This window comes from Cetorhinus maximus, chromosome 18, assembly GCF_964194155.1.
Source record: "Cetorhinus maximus chromosome 18, sCetMax3.hap1.1, whole genome shotgun sequence".
Taxonomy (NCBI): Eukaryota; Metazoa; Chordata; class Chondrichthyes; order Lamniformes; family Cetorhinidae; genus Cetorhinus; species Cetorhinus maximus.
In genome coordinates this window covers 7,307,370-7,319,957 of record NC_135896.1, presented here as the reverse complement: position 1 = coordinate 7,319,957, position 12,588 = coordinate 7,307,370, and the positions used below count along the sequence as shown (strand labels likewise).

Below are 12,588 nucleotides of genomic sequence, written 5' to 3'. Positions count from 1 at the left end.
GCAACACCCACATCCCTTAAATGAATAAAAATAATGCTTACTAGTGGATTTGCATGCCCTGATTTGAACTCAGCTGGGCCTGGATAGCAATGGCGATAATACTTAAGAGGGGGAAATAAAACTTTAAAATGATCTTGTTCCCCTCCAAGCGACAAGACGTCTTGAGATGAAAATATATCGCCGTTCCTTCACTGCCGCTGGGTCAAATTCCTGGAACTCCCTCCCTAAGGGGGACTTAGGGAGTGGGTGTACCTACACCACATGGACTGCATCGGCTCAAGAAGGCAGCTCACCACCACCTTCTCGAGGGTAATTAGATGTGGGCAATAAAAACGCCAGTCTTGCCAGCAAGGCCCTCACCCCGTGAAAGAATTTAAAAAACACAATAGCAGCTGGAATCCAAGGATTAAATGACTAAAATACGGACTAGGGTTGTATTTTCTGGTTAAGGGCCGATTTGATTGAAATTTCCAAAATATTAAGGAGGACGAGTAGAGTAGATCGCTGGTCGGGGGAGTCTAGGACTAGGGGACAGAGCCGAAGAAGAGTCCGGTCTTTCAGGAGTGAAATTGGGAAACACTTCTACGTGCAAAAGGTGGTAAAAGTTTGGAACTCTGCCCTGCCAATGACAGGCCTGCGTACTGGCCCGTGCCCCCCTCTCAAATGAGCTGCAGGAGCAACTGGTCCCTTTTATCTATGAACGCCACTTTTAATCACCACGCAGCTGTTTTTATTTCCTGTTTGTTATTTCCCTTGATCCGTTACTTACCCAAAGCTTTTAAAATAAAGACTTGTCAAAGAGCAATGACACCCTTTCATTTTCCTTTACAAAAAGATTTTTTTTTGTGTTTTGAATGTATTTACATTTGAAGGTGAGACCTCCCCTCTCGGGTTGGCGATCATGTCCTAGCTTCCCTGGCCACGCCCACGAAAAGAACAACGTTCATTTGTATAGCGCCTTTACAGCCAACGAAGAACTTTTTGAAGAGTAGTCACTGTTGTGACGTAGGAAAGGTGGCAGCCAGTTTGCGCACAGCAAGATCCCACAAACAGCAATGTGACAATAACCAGGTAATTTCCAGCGATTGAAGAGCAAGAACACTGCGGAGGCCGGAAATCTGACATAAAAACTGAAAATGCTGGAAATACTCAGCGGGTCCAGGCAGCATCTGTGGAGAGAGAAAACAGAGTTAACGTTTCGGGTTGATAACCTTTCATCTGTCCACAGACCCTGCCTGATCGGCTGAACATTTCCAGCCTTTTCTAGTTTTATTTCTAATACATACAAAGTTTAGCTTATTCGGGTATTTCTTGCCTCATAGGTTGGATTAAAGAGCCCAGCAGGAATGTGTACGAAAAGCAGTAGGAATGTCCTGCGAGCATCGAAAGGCAGACTTTCCATTCCTCGAACGCAAAATACTGCGGATGCTGGAAGTATGAAATAAAAACAGGGAACGCCGGAAAAACTCAGTGGGTCTGACAGCGTCTGTGGATGCTCTCCTATTAACTGCGTTTCCCTCTCCACAGAGGCCGTCAGAGACCCGCTGAGTGTTTCCGGCATTTTCTGGTTTTATTTCCGTTTAGTTAGTCAACACGGCGGAATTCTCCATTTTTGAAAGAGTTCCACTGCGTCTTTCTGATTGGCCGGACTGGCGGGAAATCGCGCCTGATTTTTGCGCTCAGGAGCTCGTTAATAAGGCATGGGCGAGTAGCTCTCCGGGTCACAGGGCGGGTGAGGAACTGATTCGTCCTCCGCTTCCCCCCCTCGTTACCTAATGGGGGTCGAAGGTCCGGGCGCCATCTTTAAACACCACCCGAGCGCACACATTTCACTCTCTCCAGTCCAGCTGCCTTCCAGGAGACCTGTGGTTCTTGATTGGTAAGGGGATCAAAGGTTACGGGGAGAAGGCGGGAGAATGGGGTTGAGAAACTTATCAGCCATGATTGAATGGCGGAGCAGGCTCGATGGGCCAAATGGCCTAATTTCTGCTCCTATGTCTTATGGTCACACAGCAGAAGAAGAAGACGGCAGCGCCAAGGTTTAGCCACGGCTTCCTTGAGGCATTAATAAGAGGAGTTAACATTTCAGGTCGATGACCTTTCACCAGAACCAGTAATATTTCGCAATGTTGGTTGAGGGATAAATATTGGCCAGGACGCTGGGGAGCACTCTCCTGATTTTCTTTGAATAGCGCCACGGGATTTTTTTTACATCCGCCTGAGGACCCACCTTTTGTTTCTGAGTCAGAGGCTGTGGGTTCGAGTCCAGCTGCAGGGACACTAAAATCGAGGCTGACATTCCAATGCAGTACTGAGCGAGTGCTGCACTGCCAGGATGCAACATTAAACAGAGGGCCTGCTGCCCTTTCAGGTGGATGTAAAGTATCCCATGGTGCTGTTTTGAAGAAGAGCAGGGGAGTTACCCCTAGTGTTACCCCCATATTTATCCTTCAATCAACATCAGAAAAAAAAGATTATCTGGTCATTTATCTCTTTGCTATTTGTGGGATCTTGCTGTGTGTAAACTAGCAGCCCAGTTTCCTACATTACGGCAGTGCCTACTCTTCGAGAAGTACTTCATTGACCGTAAGGCACTTTGGGGCATTCGGAGGTTGTGAAAGGCGCTATGTAAATGCAATTCTTTTGGGAGCTCAATTTGAATTATGAGGAGAGATTATGCAAACGAGGTTTGTATATCCTGGAATATAGAAGATTGAGGGATGATTTGATTGAGGTTGTTGGGATTCTGAAAGGAATTGACAGGGTAAATATAGAGAAACATTTCCCACTGGGGAGGGTCCAGGACAACAAAACATAACCTTAAAATCAGAGTCAGGTCAATCGGGAGAGAAATCAGAAAGTCATCTTCACACAAAGAGTGGGAGAAATGTGGAACTCTCTGTCTCCCAAATGGCAGTAGGTGCTAGCTTAATGAATAATTTTAAATCTGAGATCAGTATGTTTTTGGGTATTAAGGGATATGGAGACGGGCGGGCATATGGAGTTAGGTCACAGATTAGCATGATCTCATTTAATGGCAAAACAGACTTGAGGGGCTGAATGGCTTCCTGTTCTTTTGTTCCTAAGTCTCTCTTCGTAGCTGTGGTTTTCTGTCACCCCAGTGAATGTCAACTCCCCATGGCTCTGATGTTCTATCCATTATAAGGGCTCATCAAAACTGCAAACAGTACTCTGCATTTTCATATGCTGTTTTGTTAATTCAGTTGAAGGATATGGGCATCGCTGGCTAGGCCAGCATTTGTTACCCGTCTCTAATTGCCCTTGAGAGGGTGGTGGTGAGTCGTCTTCAATCGCTGCAGTCCCTGTGGTGTAGGTACACCCACGGCGCTGTTAGGGAGGGAGTTCCAGGATTTTGACCCAGCGACAGTGAAGGAACGGCGATATATTTTCAAGTCAGGATGGTGTGGGACTTGGAGGGGAACTTACAGGTTCTGGTGTTCCCATGCATCTGCTGCCCTTGTCCTTCGAGGTGGTAAAATTTGTGGGCTTGGGAAGTGTTACTAAAGGAGCCTTGGTGAGCTGCTGCAGAATGGCTTGTAGATGGTACACACTGCTGCCACTGTTTGTCGGTGGTGGAGGGACTGCTGGTCACATGGGCTGTTTTGTCCTGATGGTGTTGAGCTTCTTGAGTGTTGTGGGAGCTGCACACATCCAGGCAAGTGGGGAGTATTCCATCACACTCCTGACCTTGTAGATGGTGGACAGGCTTTGGGGAGTCAGGAGGTAATTTGCTCACCACAGAATTTCCAGCCTCTGACCTGCTCTTGTAGCCACAGTATTTATATGGCTGGTCCAGTAAAGTCCTTGGTCAATGGGAATCCCCAGGATGTTGGTAATGGGGGTATCAGTGATGGTAATGCCATTGAATGGCAAGGGGAGATGTTTAGATTCTCCCTTGTTGTGGATGGTCATTACATGGCTCTTAAGAGGCAAGTGATATTCGTACCATGTAATCAGCCCTGGTCTGAATGTTGTCCAAGTCATACTGCACATGGACATGGACTGGTTCAGTATCTGAGGAGTTGCGAATGGTACTGAGCTCTATACCAATATCCCCACTTCTGACCGTACGATTCAAGGAAGGTCATTGATGAAGCATCTGAAGATGGTTTGGTCTAGGACACTACCCTGAGGAACTCCGCATCGGAGTCCTGCGACTGAGATGATTGACCTCCAACAACCACAACCATCTTCCTTTGTGCTCGGTATGACTCCAACCAGTGGAGAGTTTTCCCCCTGATTTCCATTTGCTTCAATAATGCCAGGGCTCCTTCATGCCACAATTGTCCAAATGTTGCCTTGATATCAAGGGCAGCCACTTTCACCTCACCTCCTGAATTCAACTCTTTTGTCCATGTTTGGGCCAAGGCTATAATGAGGTCTGGAGCTGAGTGGCCCTGGTAGAACCCAGGACCTTGTACTTATTTCTAAATGAAAACAGAGCGATATTTTTAAAGTAAAACATTCTTATAAGGTAACAAATTAAATTTAGGTAATTATTATGAAGTATTTAATATAAATGGAATGATCTTAACGCCTTTACTGCTTTAAGTCAGACACACAACTGGAGTGACGTCAATCAGAATTCCTGTTGGCATAACAGCAACCAATGGGCTGGTATTTATGTTAAAATTAGACCCACCTGCCAAAAACCCTAAAACGTCCGATCTTCCAAATGGTTTGAGATTCTGACTTTTTGTAGTAGTTATAATAATCGGTGTTCCCATAGGCCAGGATCTTATGGCCCCTCCCACCCAGTGGGATATTACAGTCCCACTGAACTGAATGGAGATTTAAATGGCTCACCACATCTGCCAGGTAGAGAGACGCTGCAGCGGGACCCTAAAATCCTGGCCATAGTGTTCTGATGCACTGATTGGTTTATGGTGTCAATTATCACGAGTTTGATAACCGCTTGGCTCTCTATAGCAGAATAGCGCCTGCTCTGTCTTTGTGTTGCTCATCCCTCTTTTTTGATGAATCTATCTTATTACTGCCCCTTCTAACTTCTGCCACATGCCCCACCTCTCTCTTTTACTCCCCCTCTCTCACACTCCTCTCACCGCTCCATCCTTTCACCCAATCATTTCTCTCCCCTCTTTCTCTCTTAATCATCTCTCTCTCTTTCTTTCACTTCTTCCCCACTCCCTCGATCACCTATTTCTCACTCCTCCTGTCCACCCCCTCTTCCCCAACTCTACCACTGCTCTTCCTTCTCATCTCTTGTTCCTCTCATTCACTTTCCCCCTCCCCCTGTCATACCCCTCTCTCACTTCCTATCTCTCCCCTCTCCCCATTTCCCTTTTTCTCTCTCTCTCTCGTCCCTCACCCAATTCCTTCCATACCCTCCCAATCCCTTTCCCCTCTCCACTCACTCCTCCTCCTCCCTGTTCTCACTGTCTGCCCCCCTTCTCCCTTAAGGTTGCAGTCAATTGGATCGGGGAGGAGTTATGACCCGCTCTGTTTCAACTGCTCCCTGTCCTTCCCTGGGACTGGCTTCCGCAAGTTAAAATTGGGGTCGGTGTCTAATTTGAAAAATCACATCAAATCATCACTTTGGAATGGTAGTTAACATAGATAAAGGTGGGCAGGATTGCCTTCCATTTAAACAAAGCATCAGCAGCTATTGTGTGGTGATGCTGCTTAATGGCCCATTCATTCACTAAATGACAAAGAAATTACACACTTCAGGCTCCAATAATTACAACTATTAATGACTGAAGAACCGTACACATGAGTCTTAATGGAGATTAATTTTGTCTCACACATGCGTTGGCTAGAATTAAAGAAATATGACTTATTCAATGAAATGTCTGCTGCTGTCGGATGTAGTCGAGAAGGAGATGGAAACAGTGCGAGCAAATGTCTCTGATGGAGTCATTACAGCACAGGAGGCCATTCCTCCCATCGAGTTCCTTCCGGCTTTCTGTTCAACAATGCAGTCAGTCCCGTTTCTCCACTCTATCTCCGTAACCCTGCACATCCATTTCTCTCAAATGCTCGTCCAATTGCCTTTTGAAATCATTCATTGGCTGATCTGTGAATCCAGCTATTGTCTCATTCCACTCCCAGCCCCATCCTAGCCTAACACATGTTAACCCCAGCCTCAACGCTCCCCACAACAACTCACCCCTCCCCCAACCCTGATCTCGCCCCCCCCACCCCACTCTCACATCCACTCAGCCCCACCCACCGTCAGCCCACGCTAACCCAGTCCACTCCATCCCATCCTGCTGTTGTATTATAAAAATTCCATCTGGTTCACTGATGTCCTTCCTTTAAGGGATGGAAATGCTCTGTCCTTGCTCGGTCTGGCCTATATGTGACTCCAATCTCACACCAACGTGGTTAAACCTTAACTACCCTCTGAAGTGGCCCAGCAAGACTCTTAGTTGTATTTAAACAGGAAGGTAGCCAGCGCCACCTTATCGGGTCAGTTGGGACTTGGCAATGAGTGACGGTGTTTTGTGTGCTTTGACAGGATACTTTTCTTGTATTTAACATAAAAAATCAGTGTTCTTTCCCGACCAATTGTCCAAAAGATAACTCAGTGTACAAGACAACCTGAAGCCATGTATCCTGGGTGAACAATAGGCCTGTGCTCCATTTTATTGTTTCTTTACTCTGTTGCTCTGAATAATTTTAGCTTTATATATACAAGAGAGCATGTCCAAGTGTCTCAGTAAAATGGTCGCATGTCCATGAAACGCTCCTCTCCAAAAATATACTTTATTCATAAAATCTCTAAAAGTACATTACATGACCGTTCAAAGTTGACATTACAGAAGGCGCAAAACCAAATTGGTTTCTTCCATTGCTGTATGTTACTCATTATGTTTAGTAATACAGCTCACAATGTCTAACATACATCCCGAGGGGTTTTACCTAGTTTCCAGTATACCATGACTGAGAGGCCTTAGACAGTGGCCCCACTGCTTGGCTGCCCCAAGCTTTAGTGCGTCCCTCAGCACGTAGTCCAGGACCTTGGAATGCGCCCGTCTGCAACAACTCTTTGCGCTGGGAGACCAGCAAGTTTTGGGCTGACCAAAGAGCTTCTTTCACCACGTTGATGGTCCTCCAGCTGCAGTTGATGTTTATCCACGGAACATTCTGGAGCTTATTCGGGCTGCTGGCTCGATCCTGTGCCCTCCCTTTTAAGAACTTGCTCTTTTTCAGAAGGCTGCTGAGTCACGCACATTAAACTTAACTTGGGCAATAGCTGACAGACAGATTTACTGGCGAGGAGTTCATGGGCTGTGAAGCACTTTGGGACGTCCTGAGATAGTGTCGGGTTTTGTACGCACAATTTTCCTGCCCTCCCTTGTATTTAAATTGGATGGTTTGACCCCACCCTCTGACAACAACCACTGAATTCTGAGTTGAATGAGAAAGGGCTGGAATACTCCTCTGTGAGTGGGGTTTTTTATACCCTTTGTGTGGGTTGGAGAAGCCTCATAGAATCTTACAGCACATAAGGAGGCCATTTGGCCCGTCATGCCTGTGCTGGGTTTTCTAAAAGAGCTACCCAATTAGTAGAGCTACCCAAAAGAGCTAGCCGAGGGAATCAAGAGTTAAGGGGAAAAGGCAGGAAAGTGGAGTTGAGGGTTATCAGATCAGCCATGACCTCATTGAATGGCGGAGCAGACTCGATGGGCTGAATGGCCTCCTTCTGCTCCTACATCTTATGGTCCTACTCTTTCCCCATTGTCCTACAATGTTTCTCCCCTTCAATATTTATCCAGTTCCCCTTTGAAAGTTCTGATTGAATCTGCTTCCACCGTCCTTTCAGGCAGCGTCTTCCAGATCACAACAACTCGCTGCAGGAAAAAAAATCTGCTCAGATGCCCCACTAACTTGTTTTGCCAATTATTTTCAATCAGTTCCCTCTGATTATCAACCCCCCTGTCTGTTGAAACGTTATCTACTCTTATCAAAACCTTGCAGTTTTTTGAAGGGTCACGAGGACTCGAAATGTCAACTCTTTTCTTCTCCGCCGATGCTGCCAGACCTGCTGAGTTTTACCAGGTAATTCTGTTTTTGTTTTGGATTTCCAGCATCCGCAGTAGTTTTTTGTTTTTATGACCATGCATGAGCCCTGCTGCACATTGCCCCCTATAAAAATGGCAGCTGCATATACACCCTATTGCACATTGCCCCCTATAAAGATGGCGGCTGCACATACACCCTACTGCACATTGCCTCCTATAAAGATGGCGGCCTTTAACCCAGGCCTACCATCAGGATACAACTGTGTATGCACAGCATTGGCAGCAAACGCAGCCTTGCAGAACATCTCCGTTCAGTCCATAAGCGTGACCCCAAGTTTCCTGTCGCTTGTCATTTTAATTCTCCACCTTGCTCCCACCCTGACCTCTCTGTCCTTGGCCTGCTACTGTGCTCTAGTGAAGCCCAACACAAGCTCGAGGAGCAGCACCTTTTGTCAACAACTTTAGATCATAACCTCAGCCTCCATCTTGTTCTGTGGGTTTTTTTTTTGTTTGTTGTTTCTTCATCCTTCGTGTTGCATTCAGGTGGTTTTTATGTAGCCATTCATGCCTCACTTGGACACAACCTTTGTTTCTTAACTCATTACCAGTCTCGTTGGCTGTTGCATCATGAAATCTTTTGTTTTTAATCTCCCCTGGTCTCCACCCTATCACAGAGCTTCCCTTTTGTTCCTCCTGCCCCCTCTACCCCCTTGCATTGCCTTAAGAACTCTTGCGTTACTATCTTCCTTCAGTTCTGATGAAACGTTAACTCTGTTTCTCTACACAGATGCTGCCAGACCTGCTGAATAGTCCCAGCGCTCTTTAATCCAGATTTCCAGCATCCGCAGTATTTTGCTTTTGTATTAGCACACTCAGCCCCATTCAGTTATGTTTGAAATTTCATTGGTGTTCCTATCCTCATTGCGTTCTTTGATTTGTGGGCCTTGACCTTGCGAAGCCAGTCTGTGGGACTGAGGCCAATCCCTCATACAATACCCAGCAACGCTAAATGGTGTCCAGTTGCCTGTGGGAATATAGCGAGGTTAGAGGATTGACAAGTGTTGAGGTTGGCTGCAGTAAAACAACAGCAACTTGTGTTAATGTGGAATTATAGATAGAATCACAGCATTACACTTACAGCTCAAGAGGAAGCCATTCAGCCCAACATGCCTGTGCTAGCTGTTTGAAAGAGCAGTCGTGCCTAGTCCAACATTCCATGTCCATGATTCTGTAAGTTCCTCATTCCTCATTTAACATAGTAAAAACATCCCAAAGCATCCTTGTTGCCAGGCAGAATTTGGTCACCTTAAGGAGGTATTAGGTCAGATGATCAAAAAAAGTGGTAGGTTTTAAGTAATATCTTAAAAGGAGCAGGGAGAGGTTTCCTGAGAGATGGGGTACAGTCGTTTTTTTTTTCTCTGTAGCCCTGTCTGATTGAAGTAGACGGGAATTCCCTGGCCTTATTGGTAGCTCTGTTTGAAGGAGCTTGGTAGTTTCCCACTCCATTCCTCAGTCCGCGAGTTGCATCAAGTGATTGGTTCAAAAATGGGTCTGTTGCAATGTGTGTGGACATGTATCCTCGCTTCAGATCTAGCTTAAAAATACTTTCCTTTTTTGTGGAAGAGCGTTAAACTAGGTCATAGAGAGTGGGTGGGAATGGCTGACTTTCGGCAGACACATACCCTGATAAATGTGTTTGAGAAAATTGTTATTCTTCCATCTTTATTACAAAACATTCTAATTCTCATGGCAACAGATCATTCACAATTACCCATTTGCATGCACAGATTTCCATTTCCACCCACAATAACAGAAGCTGTTCATTTAAGTGGGAATTGATAATTTTCATGCAATTTGCTTTGTGCTGCCACTTTGCTGGGCAAGAACCCTCGATTTTTTTCTTTCTTTAGGCTTTATTTCTGCATTTTGAGTTCATCGGGTACAGCTCTGGGGAATCGAACCCTAAACCCATTTCAGGCTTTCCCCTATGTCATTGCCAAGTCCTTCTCTGGTGAGAGTTTAGCACCAAGAAAGAACTTGCGTTTATGTAGCACCTTTCACTTTGACGACATTTACAGCCAATTGCATATTTTGGAAGTGCGGTCACTGCTGTAATTGTAGGAAATGCAGCAGCCAATTTGCACACAGCAAGATCCCACAAACAGCAATGGTTTGAATGATCGAACAGTCTTTCTTTTTCAGTGACATTGGTTGAGGGATAAATGTTGGCCAGGACACCAGGGAGAATTCTCCTCTTGTGTTCATCAAAATAGTGCCATGGGACCTTTTACATAGTTTAATGTCCCATCCGAAAGACAGCACCTCAGACAGTGCAACACTTCCTCAGTGTGAGTGTCACTGGGAGTGTCAGCCTAGATTCTGTGCCCAAAGCTGTGGAGGTATCTGATCCCATGATCTTATAACCCAGTGATGCATGAATGCCACCCATTGAACCACAGTTGGCACTGCACCTCTGACAATGTAGCAATGCCCACGGTACTGCACTCTATATTCTGGTGTTCAAACATTAGTTAAGAGGCTCAAACTCATTAATTAGTGACCCAGAGACCCAGACTCTGCTACCAACTAAACAAGTAACAAGTGTAATCAAAACAGAAAATGCTGGAAATACTCAGCAGGTCAGGTAGCCTCTGTGAGGAGAGAAACCGAGTTAATGTTTCAGAACCATGACCTTTTGGCAGAGCTGATTGATTTCAACAACTTCCGCTCATAGCAATTGATTTCGTATTTTTTGGACAGCAGCTGTTGGTGATGATTCTACTATTCTACTGTTGCCATTTACACCTCCTCTAGATACATCCTCTATTTCTTTACTTGTCCCATTACTAGCCCCTTTTGCCTTGCACCATCATTCCTTTAGTCATTTAATCCCTTCTACCCTATCACAGACCTGCCATTTCCTCCTCCTCTTTTTCACTGCTTATAAACTCTCAGACCTGTCTAACTTTTTCCATTTTTAGTGAAAGGTCACTGACCTCAAAACGTTGGTTTTCCTGTCAACACACAGTTGAGTGTTTCCAACATTGGCTGTTTTTATTTCAGATTTACCAGCAATAATTGTGCTTTAGTTTTAAGTGATGAGTGTGAAACAGGTCAGATAATAGTAGATTGGATCTTTTCACCAATTGTTTGTCCGTTGTGACCTGTATAAAGGTCTCTCCCTGAGGTTGTACTTTCTCTCTCTCTCTTATAGATCGGCCATGGATCTGGAACATTCCATACCTTCATGCTCCTGACACCAATGGAAACGTTTGGGCCCCTTCCTAACTTCTGGTCCTTGGTGGCGTGTTTATTAATTGTTCCCCAGAGGGAAGCACTGAACGAACTGGATTTTTAAATCAGCCGTGCAGTTTATATTCCGACTTGCTGAGTATTTCAGCGCTTGGTGTTTCTAATGTAGGTCGTCCGTGTGTTTTTGCAGAATAAAGTTTTCGAATCAAGCTCGCACATTTCAGCTTCGGTCTCCATTTCCGCAGCCCCCCCTCTTTCCTCTTGTTGCCGACAGTGCGTTCGTTCTGTAAGAAGTTTTCTTTCTTGTGGTGAATTTTCGTGCTCCTTAAAGTGAGGGCTATTTTTGTCGGAATCCTGTTTGGCTTTCACACAAACACAGGTTGGATTTATGAACAATGGCAAGACAAGAAAATACCCTCCGCTCCATTCAGCCTGATCCACACCGCTGCGATGTCTTGTGTGTCACAATGCAGACATTTCCCCACTCGGAGGCCACGCGATCATTGGGGGTAAAAAAATAATGAGAGACAGTCAGTGACCACGGGGGCGATGGGTGAACAGGACTCGGCGCGAGTTAGGATAAGCGCAGCAGAGATTTGGATGAATCCAACTTTATATAGGGTACAACATAGGAGGACAGGGAACACTGTGTCCCACCTGAGGGGGCAGTCGGGGGAGTTTAGTCAGTTAGTTTAATATCCCTTTGGAAAGACAGCACCTCTGGCAGTGCAGCTCTCTCTCGGTACTGGACTAGAGTGTCAGCTGAGAATTTCTGTTGCTGGAGTGGGGTTTGAACCCACAAACTTCAGACCCAGAACCAAAAGTGCCATCCACTGAGCCAATGCTCAATCACGTACAGTATTGGGGGGGAGGGGGGGCGGTGTTGAGGGGGAGGCATGAGAAGGTCCATACAGAGTAACAGTATGAAACACTTTTCAATCCTTTTGTACCAAAATGACAACTTCATAACAGAGCGATTAAAACTAAGAGGCCAGAATTGGAGGAGCGCAGATATCTTAGAGGATTGTGCAGCCAAAGCTGTGAATTGCAGAGTTAAAATAACACCGGTGCATGGTGGCAGCTCATGTGTACCATCTGCAGGATGCACTGCAGCAACTCGCGACGCCTCCTTCAACAGCACCTTCCAACCTGCAACCTCTACCACCCAGATAGACAAGGGCAGCAGATAGATGGGAACACCACCACCTGGAAGTTCCCCTCCAAGTCACTCACCATCCTGACTTGGAAATATATCGGCCGTTCCTTCACTGTCACTGGGTCAAAATCCTGGAACTCCCTTCCTAACAGCACTGTGGGTGTACCTACA

At 45.8% G+C, this 12,588-nt stretch overlaps 1 protein-coding gene across 6 annotated transcripts in view; it reads left to right on the top strand.

Annotated features, from left to right (window-relative positions):
• tdp1 (tyrosyl-DNA phosphodiesterase 1) overlaps nucleotides 1-11,470 on the top strand; it is a 120,029-nt gene extending 108,559 nt beyond the window's left edge. For all 6 annotated transcript variants that reach the window (XM_078562036.1, XM_078562035.1, XM_078562034.1 and 3 more), the window contains one exon: nucleotides 11,224-11,470. In XM_078562036.1, coding sequence (XP_078418162.1) covers nucleotides 11,224-11,367 — 144 coding nt within the window. In that variant the 3' untranslated portion in view covers nucleotides 11,368-11,470. The remainder of the gene's footprint in view (nucleotides 1-11,223) is intronic.
• Nucleotides 11,471-12,588: the final 1,118 nt, after the last annotated feature.